At 38.7% G+C, this 17817-nt stretch overlaps 1 protein-coding gene across 1 annotated transcript in view; it reads left to right on the top strand.

Moving 5' to 3' along the window:
* Window positions 1–17817, top strand: part of LOC134844652 (glutamate receptor ionotropic, kainate 4-like) — a 39969-nt gene that overhangs the window by 8449 nt on the left and 13703 nt on the right. The window contains exons 3-8 of the mRNA XM_063861449.1: window positions 10064–10280; window positions 10835–11205; window positions 11722–11887; window positions 12305–12540; window positions 14994–15123; window positions 16917–17111. Coding sequence (XP_063717519.1) covers window positions 10064–10280; window positions 10835–11205; window positions 11722–11887; window positions 12305–12540; window positions 14994–15123; window positions 16917–17111 — 1315 coding nt within the window. The remainder of the gene's footprint in view (window positions 1–10063; window positions 10281–10834; window positions 11206–11721; window positions 11888–12304; window positions 12541–14993; window positions 15124–16916; window positions 17112–17817) is intronic.

Below are 17817 nucleotides of genomic sequence, written 5' to 3'. Positions count from 1 at the left end.
TTCTAGTTCATTTACGGAATCTTTTTTCTCAAGTGAATTTAGGAAACGTGTCGCACAGGCTATGGCTACCCATCCCTCCGAAAATTTTTCTTCCAATGACACACAAAACCTTGCAGTAGACGCGTCACATACAATACGAGTGTCTAGGTGTTGATCAAAGTGTTTGGTTTGTGTTATTTCAGAGACTAACTTAAACATTTTATTCAAAACTGTATTGTGTTCTGATTTCCAATCAATCGGTTTATTTTTTTCTGTATTTATTTAACAATGGTCGTAAAGCAGCTGCTGTTTGTTCTTATTTTACGGTATATACCGTGTGAGATGGTGTATGGAGCCATAAAATTTTTTAATTGTTCAAAAGGTTTTGGTGGCGATATTTTTTCAATAGCATTCGTTTTTTTATGAGTGGTTTTGTTCCCTCACTCTTGATGGTATACCCTAACCACTCAACTTGTTTTCATGCGAATTTACATTTATGCAATGATATTGCAAGACTGTCTTCGTTTAAATTTGTCAAGCTTGCTTGTAGTTTTTGTCGGTGGAACTCAATAGATCCTTTCGTTACTATCAATATGTCATCCAGATACGCGTAAGTGTTTGTACAGTTAGTAAGAGTTAGATCGATTGCCTTCTGAAATTCAGCTGGCATATTTTTGAGGCCATAAAATCCTGTTTGGAATTGGTATGTCCCGGTGGCGTTGCCGCCAATAAGGTTGGAGTTACATTGTTCTCTGGTTGATTTGTCCAAAGAGTTTTGCGAGTATGCATACCGTAAATCGAGTGGTGAAAATAGCGTTTGTTTTGACTTGTCCGATTTGACTACCTGTGCGGTTTTGTCAAACAGCAAATCTATCCGGGCATTTGGTATTTGTTTTTATGAATGAATTTATTTCTTTTCTCGGAATCTAACGCTAGTTAAATCTTTTGGTCCTTGTTGACGGTTATTACGATTGGGCTAATGAATTGTCGATCTGAGCACTTATCTAATTTGGTATTATGCTTTTGGTCCATCAGTTTAATTAATTCATCTTCAACCCGTTCTTGTAGTTGCACCGGGATACGTCGACCATTTTGTTGAATTGGGTTTTCGACTTTGCTAAATTGGGTTCTCATGACGTGATTTTTTGATTTCTCCATGCGCAAACATAGTTGCTGGAAGTTATCTCTGACCCATTGTTTAGTTTCTGAGTTTGATTCTTCTGATTCGCGTATATTCAAAACGTTTTGTTACTGTTTTTCTTGAATTAGTTTAATTCCTATTCGCGGTAGTATGTTTCTTCCTATGATGTTCGCTTTTTGATCATCAACGATGATGAATGGGGCTGCTTGTATTTTCCAGCCCCTGATTCGACCGTTATCATTAACCATCCTTTCGGAGTTACTGTGTCGCCATTGTAGCACGCTAAGTTTCTGGCGGTGTCCTCTGGTGGGTTATATTTGAATAGAGCTGACTTATCCTTCTGTTTACAGAATCCGCGCGGTTTTTTCATTCAAAAATGACATTGGACTTCCAGAGTAGGCAATAGCAAATAACTCCTCTGTATTTGTTTTCAATTTAACGATGTGACCGCTTAAGTCATCTCCGGACAAGTTAGTTGTGCTCTTAATTTCAAATGCTTCAGCAATTGCCATGACTGAAAATTTATCGAATTGATAATCGTCCCAGCCACTGTTTGATGTAAAATCAGCAAATGCCACGGGATTGCTTTCGGTTTCTAGGACATTTTCTTCTTGTTGTTCTTCATCTCGATCTCCCAAGTAGTTAACATTAGCGGATCGACAAACTTTAGCAAAATGTGAACAAATTTGTTTGAACAAATTTTATCCTTTGCCGGACAGGATTGTAGGCGTTTTTGACCGTATTGGTTGCCACATTTGTAACATTGTTTTTGAGTACTGAAATTGTGTTCCGTTTTTGCTGTTGCTGTCCTTTTGTATTTTGTGTTCCACGCGGATGCGGTCGACCGCGGAATCTAACCCAGCCTCTTTGTGAGCTTTGATTGCTAGTTTAGTTATAACGGCCACGTACGTTTATGTAATGTACTGGTTTTAGTTTTATCGTTGCTGGTTGCCCTACGAAAGGGTTTATTTCCATTTTGCGACTGTATTCAAGACCGTTTTTCCGAGGTATTGCATATTCATATGCATCTTGTGGACTTCGTATTTGTGCCAATAATTTTTCTGCAATTTTCTCATTGTGCATGTGTGTCTTCACGATCACCGCAATTATCTCTGGAAGCTAGTTCTACTGAATCCGCGTGAAATTGTTCAAGACTCTCTGTTTTCTTTTGTTTTCAACAAATGAAATTTTATCGTTCAAAAGCTACAATTCTGGTCTTGACGAAAATGTCCTCTAGTGTTGTCATAAGGTTTTTTGTAATAACGGCGCTTAAGTCCAAGCTTGCTCTCTTCTGCTGGACCTGTCGTTTGCCTTCGGCTCCTAAGCATAGAAAAAAATAACTGCGCACTTTTGCATCTGCTCCATCTCAACGGAATGAATTGCATAGTACTCCTTTCTCCCGAGCTTTTACAACGTGGTTTCACCAACCGACTCGTTTTTCCTGATTTTGAACATCCCGATTCTTTCTCTTTGCTTCCGTCTTGCCCGTTATTTCGACCTCGTAATTAGGTTCTGAAGGTTCAATTAGTGGTGGTTTAACTCTTAGCAGGTTTCATACCTCAATTCCGTCCTTTGCGAATACTGCAATCTCTAGTATTGCTGCCCATTGAGACCACTCTAATGGCGGTTCAGCTGACGCCTTCTCCCAAAACGGGTTATTGTTCAACGAGTTTTTTGAGTATCCTGCTGGCTGCGCCATGTCATACCTCTGTGTATAAGTATCTTTTTTATTGACTTCGAATGGATTGATAAACGAAGAGTTCTAACCGAAGCGATATAAAAACAACTAGTTGAAAGACAAAACTTATTGGCAACTGAGCTACAGCCAGCTCAAAAACAGCTCATGTCTGAAGTCTATCAAGTTCAACCGACCAAATAACAAAGTATCTAGTACGATAAGATTAACATGAAGACGAATATCATGAATAACATATATGTACTGAGTTTAACAATCCAGGCCGGATGACAGTTTGCGACCTAATTTGCAAAGATACTGACAACAAAATACTGAAGAAACTAGCCAGTATTATGAAAAATTTTACAAACTTTTTGTTTTTATGCTTTTCTAATTATTTATTTTTAAATTTTTAGCACTTACTTTAGGCTGCTGAGGAACTGTTGTTTTTAGTTTGTTATAATGACCTTCGGTATTTTAATTAATACCAGTTTAGTTACGACCATCGGTCGATATGAACGGAAATTCAGTTGTCCTTTTTATCGTCTTAATTCAACTACTTCCTTTTATCGTTTTAACACTTAAGCTTATGTACATACCTTGTACATAGACACTTAGAATTAGAATAGTTTATTATGGTGCAGTCAAATGATTCGAACGTGCGTGGAATTCCCCCCTTTTGGCCTAATCACACCCTAGAGCCACCGCATGCCTGGACCCAATGGAGCGACCAATTCCAATTGGCGATCATTGCGAAAGAAAATCTGGATTTAGAGAGCCTACATGGACCAGAGATACCGGAGACGCAAATTCCAATTTTGGAACAGGCGACAGGCAGCGAGTCGGACGCGGAAAAAGCCAACAGAGAGAGCAGGAACAAAAGCACAATGAAACAGTACGAATCCGCAGAAGAGAAACGGATCAACGAAGAGAAAAGAAAATTTAATGGAATGAGACGAACGGAGGCGGACAAGAAACTGCGATCAATTTTTTTTTAGCCCTAGGGAGCGAAGGAAAAAGAGTTTATACACAAAAGAACCCGAGAGTCAAGATTCTAGCAATATCGTTCTCTGAGTTCTGGACTCTACTAGACGCATCATTTAACAAACCGCCGAATACTACGTTCGAAAGATATAAACTTCTAAATCGTAAACAAAAAGATCGTGAGTCGTACGAACAATTCTGGGGAGCACTGACGGACCTAGCCAGCACGTGCAACATCAAGGAATCCGACGAGGCAGAATGGATAAGGGATATCTTCATTTGCAATATGAAGAACACAGACACCCAGAGGAAGCTACTTTCAGCTACCATAAGCCCGTCGGAAGCACTTAATCAAGCCCTAATTGATGAAAAAGGATATTTTAACCACCAGAAACTGACAAATATGTCACGGTCATCGACCAACGGGACAACTTTTAAATCTTTTAGTAACCACAATCATATCAAAAAAGAACCAAGCTTAAACATCGAAAGGAGTAACTCATCCATGAAATGCGGAAATACATTTACGAAAGGGCACTTAAGCGTTTGCCCAGCGAAGGAAATAACCTGTAAAAATTGCAACTATAAGGAACACTTAGCCAAATTATGTAAATCACGCAATAAGAGACCAACTGTAAATAATGTATCAAATAATTTCGTAAATACTGAGAATTGTACATACACACCTCCGGAAAACTAGTGGATGGAAGAAAAAGAATCATGCGACGTGATAAATGCGTGGAATGAGTACCGACAGAGTGACGATGACGACTTCTCGGTGTTGAGTGTCAGAACTATTTACGACAATAATGGTCTTGAAACAAAGAAACTCCTGAACCTAGGCATTGGCTGGGACATGATTGTAAATATGAACATACCGGTAGATTCAGCAAGTCCCGTAAGCTTTTTAAACAGAATATTCTACATGAAATTAAATTAAGATACCCAAACCTCAAGATACACCCAGTGGAGAAAAGAATAAAAGACCTATACTGCGGATTCACCAACGATACGATCAATATCTTGGGAAAAATAATTGTCAGAACACAGTCCAATGGGTGGATCAGCGAAGAAACTCCATTCTTCATAACCGGCGGACACGAGCGTAACATATTGGGGAACGACAATTTACCCAAACTGGGCATAGAAATTTCGCAGAGGAAATGCCCACAACCAATCTGTATGGTCAATCAACCCACACTTGAGAGTGAGTACAAAAACTTACCTTCTTTATCAGACAACATTTTTAATGAGTTTAAGAACTTATTCACTAGAGTGGGGAAAATACCTAACGATCGGAAGGTAACCCATTTTCACACACCTTTTAAACCAATACAGTCCAAAGGGAGAAGAGTACCACTCCATTTACTCGCGGCAGTGAACGATGAATTAAAAAGAATGGAAAAAGAAGGTCACATAATAAAATTACAGAAATGCGACGAAGATTGCTTCATCAGTCCAATTGTAATCACTCAGAAAAAGGATACTTCAATAAAGCTGGCACTGGATTCCAAGCTTTTAAATGATCAAATTTTTAAAAATAAGTATCAAATGCCGAATATCCATGAACTGATAGATAACGTGGCACTCCAAATTTCAGAAAAACCCAACGGGCGAGTGTGGTTTAGTAACTTAGACCTGAAAAACGCATATAGCCAACTTCAACTTTGCAATCAAACCAGTAAACAGTGCAATTTTAGCATAGTAGGCGGCGAAACGACAGGAACGTATCGGTTTCTAACGGGATTTTACGGATTAGGAGACATGCCCAATGAATTCCAACGGGTCATGGACTCAATGTTGAAAAATATCCCGTTTACAAATTGTTACATAGACGACATCCTGGTAGCCTCGCATGGATCGCTGGAAGAACATAAAGCAATAGTGCACAAAATTTTATCAAGATAAGAACAACATGGCAGTGAAATGGGGTAAATGCGCATTTTTTAAATCTGACATCGAATGGCTTGGCTTCAAGATCTCAGGCAATGGAGTACGACCGTTGGTCGGTAAAGCCGACGCAATAAAAAATTTGCCAACCCCGAAGAATATTTCTGAACTTCGCTCATTTTTCGGCTCAATAAACCAATATGTAAAATTCGTCCCTAATTTATCCACGTTAAGCTCCCCTCTTCGACCTCTTCTAAACAAAAAATCGCTGTACAAATGGGATATCAGCCATTCAATAGCGTTTGAGAAGTTAAAAACGGAAATTGTAAAAATCGCAGAAAACAGCCACTTTGATATAAAAGAGAAGACAAGACTAAAAACGGACGCTTCACATAGCGGACTAGGGGCTACCCTAGAACAATTACAGGACGACCAATGGAAAACAATCGCATTTGCATCCAGATTTTTAAACAACCATGAAATGAAATATTCTACCAACGAACTAGAGTTGCTGGGAGTCGTATGGGCTGCAGAACATTTCAGAAACTACCTGTACGGAACAGAATTCCAAATAGTCACTGACCATAAAGCATTACTATCAGCACTTTCGGCAAATCATGGCAATAAAACGATGCACAGTCGATTGACCCGCTGGGTAAACAGACTCTTACCTTTCAATTTTAAAATTTCTCATTTACCAGGAAAGGACATGGGCTTTACTGACCTTTTATCTAGACTTCCTTCGGGCAAAGCCCTTCCAATTTCACATTATGACGATGAATTTGTAGTCGCTTCAATCGACAGAATTCAGAACATTTTATCGAATAAAATAGATTCTAAATTACTTACTGTAAATTCTGTAGATAGACCAACGGTCGCTGTAAATACTAATTCACGAGTTAATACAATCCCATTGGGAAACGAAAATTCAAGCGACGTGATTGGTCAGAATCAGCTGAATAGCTCGTTAGCTTTACTCAATCTCAAGATTATTGCTGCTATCATATCTTGTATCGCTCAGTCGATAAAAATTTGCCACAACAATCATTCTTGGACAGAAAATTGTACTACAAATTGTCAACCAGTCGATAATTCAAAATTTAATTTTAAAAGTATTACTTTTTCGGACAAAGTCCTCTTACATTTTTTACTTCTAAACAGACACCTCATACCACCTAACAAGAAAAAACAAGAACTCCCAATGGACAAAGTGAACGAACCCCTTTTGATTATCCCCGAAGAACATAAAATTGCTCTCAAATTCAGAGACGACAGACTTCCACCCGACCACGCAGATCTCTTAAGAAGATATAAGGCCGATCTGAATTTGCCGAATTCCCCAATTCGCCCAGAGAACCACTGTTCGAAGAAATTGCTTCAGATCATGACTAGAGAAGACAAGGTGCTGTGGGATCTGATCGAGACGATAAAGAGGAATCGACCGATGGGCATACACGGGACTTACATGAAGAACTACGCTAAAGACTTACACGTGAAGGATGAACTACTCTTTTTAGACAACAAACTAGTCGTCCCAGCTACCATCAGGGGAACTTTTAATTCTATGTTACACGAGACTCACCCAGGACAGTTCGGGATGAAATCCCTCGCAGAATATTTGTGGTGGCCACATATTTACCGGGAAATCTACCATCACGGGAGAACATGTACCCAATGTTTAAAAGCGGGTAAGAACATCAAAGTGATACTAGGCACCAATAATATTTCGAAACTCCCGACATTGACATTCGCGAACGAAGAAATTAATTTGGATTTTGCGGGACCGTTGGACGCTAGTTGGGGTAACAACAAATACATCCTTCTTTGTATCGACCGCTACACTAAGTTAGAGTTGACCATGGGTCATGCTTTCTTTCACATGATTTCAAAAACTTCTGCGATAAATTTAATATAGAAATCATTTACTGTACGGTCGGAGACCACAGATCCAACGGGCTAGTGGAAAGACTTGTGTACACCATTAAATCGAAATTACTGGCAATGTCATTCGAAATACCCAAACCATCTCTAAACGATTCGATCGAGAAAATCATCTGGAATCTGAGAATCTCAAAGCAAACGGCGATCGGCTGTACCCCGTTTGAAAAGCATTTTAATAGAGTAGCGAACACTAGGTGGAAAAATCTTATGTCCAATATTGACCATTTAGATAAAGGAAAGGCTATATTGTCCAAAGAGCGGGCTACTAACTGGGAATTACACGACGGGGCAGAAGATGGCTATCTGGACGAGGAAAGGGACAGCACGTCGGACCCAGAAGAAAACTTGCCATTAGCTAGGACGTTTAGCCTACGCACAACCCCGGATGACACTACCCGAACGCTAGATCCACTGGGAAAAAGAAAAGCAGTAACGGGAGGTAACTTATATAGAAAGGCGTCTAACAGAAAAAATGGGGACCCTTATTTTAATCTAGTTAAGAAGGATATAATTGACTCTTCAGAGCACACAGTTACCCTCGACAATGGTCACGTTTTACGTAAATCGGATCTGGCTATAAAAGGAAAAATACTCCCGGGGCCGAAAAAGATAATAGTGAATCGGACACCCACTGGGCATAATACTCATATTCATTCGAGTTTAGCTGGGAAAAGGAAACTCTCACCACCGAAGAAAGCTGGATCGATATCAGCTGGCCACTCGAGACAAGGCACCCTGAGAACGGAGATTATCAGCTCAGGGACCAGCGCACCGACTGCGAGCTCGGCCACTCAAGACTCTCCAAAACATTCTTCAGGTTCATCTTCCTTAAATCTAGATTCGTGGGACGGGATAATCGAGGATTACTTTGACGATGTGAACAATAATAACGTACCTCAAAACTCCTACACCGAGACTAATCAGGGCTTAAGTATTACAGGTCATGCCGAAACCCCACCATTGAGCTCAGAAGGGACAGCAAACAACAACTCACGAGAGATTGTAGTCATACACGACGCGAATACTAGTGTAGGATCACAGGACAATCCTATTATTATAGACAGTATTCCGGAACAGACGACCAGTGTGACTCCAAAGACCAGAAACTCCAGACCAGGTAGAAATGTGGGCCCCCACAGTTTTACGGTAATCGACGATTTATAGACGTGGTGCAAGAGAAAGACGACCTAGGGGCGATAACTTCTGTATTCTCTCATGCACCGGAATTGTCTAATTTCTCGGTCAACTCTCCTTCGGGTCTTTTGACTCCATTAGCGGAGGCACCTCCCAGACAGATCCTAGTCGCAGAAACTACGTTGTCATGGTCTTCAAGAAACTCACTCCCGACGGGCAGACTTGAAGCATCAACCACGAATACCCAACTCCTCGAAATTTCTTCGAACTCAAAATTATCTGACCCGACCTCGAAAGACCCTTCATTAGAGATGGATAAATACAGCGAGATCTCATCAACTATAGATTCAGAAGTGAGAGCTAACCTGGATGAGTTCGAGGACCAATTCTTATAATCGTCACATCAAATCAAACTTATCAAAACAAAACATATCTCTAGTATTGCTGCCCATTGAGACCACTCTAATGGTGGTTCAGCTGACGCCTTCTCCCAAAACGGGTTATTGTTCAACGAGTTTTTTGAGTATCCTGCTGGCTGCGCCATGTCATACCTCTGTGTATAAGTATCTTTTTTATTGACTTCGAATGGATTGATAAACGAAGAGTTCTAACCGAAGCGATATAAAAACAACTAGTTGAAAGACAAAACTTATTGGCAACTGAGCTACAGCCAGCTCAAAAACAGCTCATGTCTGAAGTCTATCAAGTTCAACCGACCAAATAACAAAGTATCTAGTACGATAAGATTAACATGAAGACGAATATCATGAATACCATTTATGTACTGAGTTTAACAATCCAGGCCGGATGACAGTTTGCGACCTAATTTGCAAAGATACTGACAACAAAATACTGAAGAAACTAGCCAGTATTATGACAAATTTTTCAAACTTTTTGTTTTTATGCTTTTCTAATTATTTATTTTTAAATTTTTAGCACCTACTTTAGGCTGCTGGGGAATCGTCTCATCTTGGAAAACAGAAGATGAACTTTCAAAAAAACTTCTCCTACTGCTGATAAAAAACTATTGCTAAAATTGCAGAGTATAAAAGAATTGCAATAGTAAATCAGTAAAATCTGCAGCTAGCTTTTTAATTAGTCCCATCATTCTTCCTCAGAAATCAGAATCAGCTTAAATCTGAGCATCTCTGTTTAAATCAGAATAAACCATGGAAATTCTACTTGAAAAAATCCGAATCAATACAACAAACATTTTGATTTCAAATTGACATTTATTGTACATTTAACGAAGATAACTAAGCATCTGGAACCGCTTGTGGTGGATTTGGATTTGATTTTTGTTCTGAATTTGGTTGCAGAGTGTCTCTTACCAGTGGAAGTTACCCTACATCAACTTGGCCGAGACTGCGAAATGCGAGGAGAACAATCGGAACCTGAGGCCTTCCAGCCCCTCTTCTTCTTCATCGTCTTCTTCTTCTTCGTCTTCTTCCAACATGTTTACCTACTTCACCCTAAGAACCCAATTTGACAGAGTGGCATACGTGGTGCAGCAGATTATGCAACAAACAGCACTCAGTAAGAGTGTATTTCACAGTTTTTTTTTAAAATTTAGATGAAAACGATGTTACATACAATAGTACGTCCTATCACCAATTATTAACAATTTATTAGAAAATTATATCAAAAACGTATCATAAGTCGTTAGTAATTTGTGATACCAAAAAGCAAGCATATGAACTAAGTAACATTATTTTCATTCATTTTGAAAAACAGCAAAAACCAACCAGTCCAAATTTAATGGGTACATTGCAACAGGATTTGATTGCTTGATTAATAATGCTTGAATAAATGTTTCTCAATACGCAGGCAAATGTTTGGAAAAAAAACGGCCAAAACAGGCATTTTTGAGCCATTTTGGACACTTTTGACCCAAAAATCGCGTTTTTTCGGCACGCGCTCCCCCATCAAAATTAGTATACATTGACTTTCAAGGCACCTTAAGAAAAATTTAGGGCCAACCAGTCAGGGAGTGGAATCCCCGAAGTAAGACGCCCCACCCCTAAGCCCGCGACTGATTACTAGTCACAAGTCCCACTTTTTACAATGCTCTATTCTGTTTTCTGTTTCAGCCAACTTCGTAATATTCTACGACGATTCATTTGATTTTCATTACCCGACAGTTCTCGAAGCGAAAATACTAGAGACAGCGAGGAAGCAAAAACTAAATGTTGACTCAAAGTTCATCAAAATTGACTCGCGCAAACCCACACGACTGAGTTCTGACCTAGCCCAGATACAAGGCGACGCCCACTTCTTCAAGTTCGCCATTTTGGCAAATGAGAAATGGAGCAAGGAATTGTTAAGATTGGCAACAAGTATTGGATTAACTGGCAGACAATTTCTCTGGATTCTGGCCAATGTGGAGATTGACATAAGTGGTTATCAGAGTTTGAGTGACAAGTTGAACTTAATCTCAATCACAAGAAGTTACCCGGAGTCGGTTAGAAACTCAAATTGAAACACAAGTTTCATCATCTTGGCAGCGCTTAAGCCAGAAATTGTACCTCTGCATCCCGTTTGAGGGATCAGTCGTAAAGCACAAGGTCCTCGCCTTTGAGTAGAAAAGCCGCTGGTTCGTTTACCCAGCACGGAAAAAACAATCAAAGGAAGTTAGAAATTTTATGTAGTTAATAAGACAGGGCACAAATGTGTTTAATCGCGAAATGTTGATGTTTTCCCTTGTGAATAAATAGTTTTAACCTTTTATTTTTGTAGCAAAATTTTTGGAAAATTGTTTTCTATTAAAATCATTAAAATTCAAACGATGGCTCTCCAAAACCAGATTTATAACTTAGTCATAAATATATAAGCTGGCATTTTGTGAAGAAGCCTAAAAAGATTAATCTTCCGTTCCAATGTTTGTCTCAAAGTTGCGAACAAAATCAAATTTTTGTGACATTTTTTCCAAAACTTTGATTCGTTTTTAAATTTTTCGTTAAAAAATAAATTTTTCCAGGCGTATGTGGAGGACCATGAAGGTGGCGCCTGGTTGTCCACTGGTTCCTCTCTAAAGACGTGGAAGTTCCAGCCCCTGGTCAATGCGGCAGAGATAGCCTTGATAGCACTGAACAACTCCAGGATGTATGTCAACTTTACCCAGGTCAAGGACATACAGTGCAAAGGTTAGTCCATTTGCGAAAAGCTTCCGAAAAATTCATTGGTATGCGTACACAAACTGTTGAAAAAACTGTTGGATATTTGATTTCACGTATGAAAAAAAAGCGAATATGCGAGTTAAATTTAGCATTTTTGAAAAATAATCGACAAGCGAAAGCGACAATATTTAAATTTTCGAAAGGGGACAATTCGCACCAGGTCACCAAATCTAAACGGAGTCGAAAAACTCTTGAGTTTTCATCGCTCCGTGGATAAATTTAAGGATTGCAGACCCTGAAAAGTTTGATGGCTTCTTGATTATTTTCGACTTCCGTGTTCGCATTGTTTTTATTATATCACATGATGTTTTTATTAATTACCTTGTAAAAATGACTGCCTCATTAAAGGCTAAACCCTTTTTGAGCAAGTCATTCATTTTACAGATACGCAGACACGCTACATTTTCATTGGAGGAATACAAATCAGGGGTAAACTCACTCAAATCCACTCGAAGAACGCGCTTGTTAACGACTACTACGGGCGATCTTACTTCCTGGACCGGGTAGAGCCCCCCTCCCTGGAGTCGCAGGGGTTCCAGGCCATGCCTAGTCTGGACATCCTTACCCACAACACTACTGCTGTTAAATTCGATAGAAATTTTCTCAGAAGAGGAAACGAGGTAAAGAAAAGTAAGATACCATAAACGGCGCAGAAAACTGAAAAAAAAAATCAATTATAATAAATTTTTGGGGTCTAAAATGTTATCCATATAATCGATTCCCCTGATGCTATCAGGCAGCAAAATGGAACAAAACATCGATTATAATCCATTGCTTTATCAAATTTGAAATTTCATATAATTCATTTAAAACCAATTAACATGAATTTTTTTCCACTTTGTTTTTGCTTCACGTCGTGCAAAATTTTGCGAGAAGTACTGCATTTATCAAAAGAGTAATACGGAAATTTTGCAAAGTGACTGTACGGACCTCTCCATTTCTAAACCCAAACTTTACCCAATGTTTGCCCCTAGCCCATTTTCCATCAACATTCGCCCACTTGCCCAATAACACCCATCTACGTTTGCCCCTTTGCACCCCTAATTCTCCCCCCAACATTTGTTCTTTTGTATCACCACTATTGTTTAGCCTTCTGCCCTTACCGTCCATCAAGGTTTGTCCCTTTGCCCCTTACTCCACCCCAAACAAAATTTGCCCCAACTTTTCTCCGTTTGTATCCCACCATTGTTTGGCCCTATGACTTTACCCTTCCATCAAAGTTTGTCCCTTTGCCCGTTACCCCTCCCCACCAAAGTTTGGCCCAAATTGTCTCTTTTTGTAACCCCAACATTGTTTGGCCCTCTGCTTTTACTCCCCATAAACGTTTGTCCCTTTGCCCCATGCCCCACCCCCAGCCCCACCAAAGTTTATCCCTTCACCCATTATTCTCCCCCACCCCACCAGACACCAGAACAACCAACTCCCTTCGTTGTAATTTTGTAACCATTCCGCCAAACAACTCGGTACATACAAACTTTTTTCGGTAGTTTTTTTAAAGTACTACTCAAAAGGCCATTTTTGGAAACTTTGCGTTTTTTGCTGCGCGCGGTTGCTCTCAAAATAAATATTTTCATACATATATACATGAATACATTTAAATGTAGTCAACATCCATTCCTCCTACCTACGAAGACTCTAAATAAATTAAGAAAACTGTTGAGAGAAACAAAGTTGAGAAAATTGAGTAAATCGCAGAAAAAAAGTGGGAATTGAATTACAAAAAGTCTGTAATTGTTCAAAATGTGCAAACAACTTTAAATGCCTTGAATTTCGTATCTAATTGAGCTGGAAAACTTTTTTTGTTCTTTGTCTTAATCTAAATATAAGAAAAATATATTAAAACAATTGATTTGCAACCTGTGCTGGAAGTTTTTCCCTTCTGAACATCTAGAAGTCAGGTATTTTTCGGGTCTGCATTACATCTGGGGCATACATGTTTTATGCATGGGCGCAACTGCTAGAGACCTGCATCAGATCTAACAAGTTTGCTTGCATGCAGTTCTGACCAGGTCTGCATCAAACATGATCAGATCTTGTTGACGGATGACCAGATCTGGTTGACGGATGACCAGATCTGGTAGGCAAATGACCAGATCTGGTATATAGATAACTAGACCTGACTGACCGAGATCAGAATTGAATGACACTTAATATACTCTGAATATTTCAATGGACGAGCGAACAGCTTAAGCAAAACTGTTTATTAGATTATATTACTCAAACAGAGTTTTCCATAAAATTTTATTTCATAAAAACAAAACAAAATTCTTGGAAATCACTTCAAAATTCCTATTGTTTTTTGCATCGAACGACGTTGATGGTACAGCTGCAGATTGCCCAGTTTTAGTCAAAATGTTGACCGATTTTTTTTCTCTCCAAATTATCCGTTTTCGATTCTGATTATGAGAAGCATCATATACAGAAGGAAGGCTTTAGTTGTTGGTTATCTAAAACAATTTTGTTTCAATTAAAATTACTTTCTCATACAAACGGCCTTTATTCTAATGCTTTAGTAAATAGTAGCAAATAATCTTTTTTTCCGATGATACTTATTACTTTTCACTTTTATAGACACTGACAAAAAAACTCAATTCTAATTGACTTCTATCCATGGAACTCCTGAGCACGATGTATTTATTCTGAAAATTAATTATGTAAAACGCATGCATTACGAGCAAAACGCACAAACAAAATTGGTTTTCACAATATTTGTGTGGGTTTGCATTTCAATGCTAATAATGACTTACGTTGAAGTTTTTTCAATCAACCTGCTTCATAAAAGCTGTTAATTTTGTAGAAACCTAGGCTGTACTCAAAGTCATTTCCTGAAAAATTCATATTTTTTCCGTCCCTAAATGGTTTTGGGGGTATATTAAATGGTTGAATAAATTGAATAAATTATAAAATATAATTTTTAACTAACTGTATAAATTGCTAATTTGAGGTACATCTTTTTTGAGTTAAAAAATTTGGAAACATTCCCCATTTTTTAGCTTCAATCTAAAAATTATTGAAAACTGTTTCTTTGGGACGATGAATCATTTTTTCGCAACAAACAGATTCTGCGTTGAAGGTGACCAACTGGACCCTGCTGAGTCGTTTCTCTGTGGCTGAGCAGGAGTGGATCCCTCCCCCCGCCACCCTCAAGACCAAGTCCGGCAGCCTAGATGGCCAGGTGTTGCGAGTCGTCACCATAGTCGAAGGTATATACCGAGTATAAGATTATTAAAAGAAATTAATAACACCCTCGCTAATATTAAAACGGGGCGTACTAATTGTAGGACAACCAGATTCTTGATGTATCTAGTTTTGTTACTTTTTTTGACAATTTTGATTGGCCAATCCTACAATCCTACATTTATTCTAGGCGAAGCGCCAGTATTCAGGGGTGGATTTAGGATTTTCTAAAGGGGGGGGGCAGATTTTCAAAAAAAAATCGAAAATTTTGTCGACCTTTATTTTTAGGTCGACTAAATTATTTTTTTTCGAGCTCTCCCAAACCAATAAAAAGACCCTGTTTTGGCCAAGTTTTCTGAAATGCAGGCAAAATTTTGAAAAAACAGGCCAAAATTGGCGTTTTTAGGCACTTTTTTGAAAATTTTGACCGAAAAAAATATTTTCGGCCGGTTGTCACAACCTGTCAAAATCCCGCCCCAACCCCCGCCCCCAAATCCGCCAGTATGCACTAATTTTCAGGGAGTAGGTGCGAGTAAAAACGCGCAACATTTTGTTAAAACTTTTCAACAAGTTTTGAAGAATGGCAATTTTGACAGGTTGTAGGTCATACTAAATGAATTGAAGTTATACTATGAAATTATGCCATACATATACTAAATTGGAAAATGATCTGTTTTGTTTTTTGACAAAAATTTTTCATAAAATTTTCACAAAATTTTCTCTACCTGCGGAGCAACCGATTCTCTCAAGACAATCTTAAAGTCGTTCCCACCATTGGGTATTTATTACCCAGGGCAGTGTGTTTGGTGAGTTATGTTCTAAGGTCAACTCATAGAGTAATTTCAGATAAGGTACACCGTCTGCTCGTCACGCTATCTTATTTTCGGTTGGATAGATTCGTGCAACTTCTTAGTCTAACACCGATCTTAATCTTACTCTTATATCTCTTAGTCTCAATAGATCTGGAGTATACTGGTTTAGTTACGAGTCGGTCTCTTGGAGCAAGCAACTAAGTTGATAAAATATCTAATTTATAACCAATAATAATATATAGTTTGGAGCTGGTTCCACCCATCTGGTGTTTACAGAGTTTTTGTTCTTTTGACTTTTATCTGTAATGTAGGATGATGATGATCGTTTGTATTTCGCGAGCATCATTCCTATTCCGTTCTTGGGAGTGAAAACTCCAGGAAGCTGGAATCGTAGAGGTCGTCCTGTCATTCGACAATGACTGTGACCGCCAACGAAATCAATCTGATTTCCAAATGGTTTGTTATGATCGTTTGCTCTTGATCGATGTGGAGAACTGTGCTTCGATCTTCTTAGTTCCATTGGGATTAAACACAAAAATTAATTGAAAAAAGTAAGAAATGAAAAGCTGAGATTCTGAAAAACCCAACAATCAGCTTTAAAACATTGCTAGATCATCGATATTTATTGTTAAAATGATAATTTCCATTCTATGAAAGGTTGTACTTCGATGAGTTTTTACATTGTCATTGATCAATCCGGCTCATTCATCAAACAAATCCTAGTGTTACTTATGAAGGCTCGTTCCAGTGATTTGCTGGTTTTACCTGTGAGGGGGGTTTAGGAGCTCATCTGTTCATAACGGGGGAAGGGGAGAGTTCTAAGCTGATCCCTTTAATGAGTGTTCTCTAAGGGGGTAGTTCAACTGGTCTCAGTTACGAGAAGAGGAGATTCCTCAATTGATCCATTTAATTTTCGCTAAAGTGAGGAACAGTTCACCTGTTCATAGTGGAAGGGGAGGATTTGCTGATTTGATCCTTTCAAAGCATATGCTTTGCAAACTTTTTAGAGCCCTTCATCATGCGTAGCGTGGACGAGGCCGGAAATGTGTCGTATGAGGGCTACTGCATTGACATCCTGCGTCTGATCCAGACCAAAGCCAGAGAGAAGTTTGGCGAGCACTTCACCTTCGAGATCTACGAGGTGCACGACAACTCCTACGGGGTCTTCGACCACAACAAACAGAAGTGGAGCGGACTCATCGGCTAGTCTGCCTTCCAGTTCCTTTAATTATTTTTTCACTTCCCTCTATCATCAAATTCTTTTACTCAACAAAATGTTATAAAAATCTGAAACAAAATTGAGACACTTTTGAGAATGAAAGTTTTTGAGTACTTTTGTGACCACAAAAGCGCCTCCACGTCAATTTGGAAATTTTTAAGATTTATCGGACGAGTGTAACTGCTTCAGACATGTTTAAAGGCAATCGGAACAGCATTCTAGTTTATCGGTTTTTTAAATCTTATTATAATACAGTCATAGATTAGTTTTCAGGCGATGAAATGAACGAAAAGCTTTTCCTTTTTGCGTCATTTTCTCTGCAACTAGATCTATCAAAATTAATAAAGATAACTGCGAAAAAACATTAGAGGGCAAAAACAACATCGAAACAAATTTAACCGAACAATGACAAAAACGAAGTTATGTGAGAAGAAATTCATCCAGCCATTTTTCTTCAATCAAAACTAATACAAACTTTTTACGTCCTTCTTCCCCTCATAACACACAAAAACTTTTTTCGTGCATCAAACTACACGGCAAAAAGAGTCTACTAAGCCCATATAAAAAAATCACATTTCAAAGAACCGAGTGGCAAAACTGAAAGCAATTTAAAAAGTGCAGAGGGAAACGTAAAATTATGTTTCTTTGGAATTGACTCATTGGTTCAAAAATAATTCCTTAAGCCAATA

Source organism: Symsagittifera roscoffensis, chromosome 4 (assembly GCF_963678635.1).
Source record: "Symsagittifera roscoffensis chromosome 4, txSymRosc1.1, whole genome shotgun sequence".
NCBI classification, from domain to species: Eukaryota; Metazoa; Xenacoelomorpha; order Acoela; family Convolutidae; genus Symsagittifera; species Symsagittifera roscoffensis.
The sequence above is the reverse complement of the archived record's forward strand: the minus strand, read 5'-3'. Positions and strand labels throughout refer to the sequence as shown.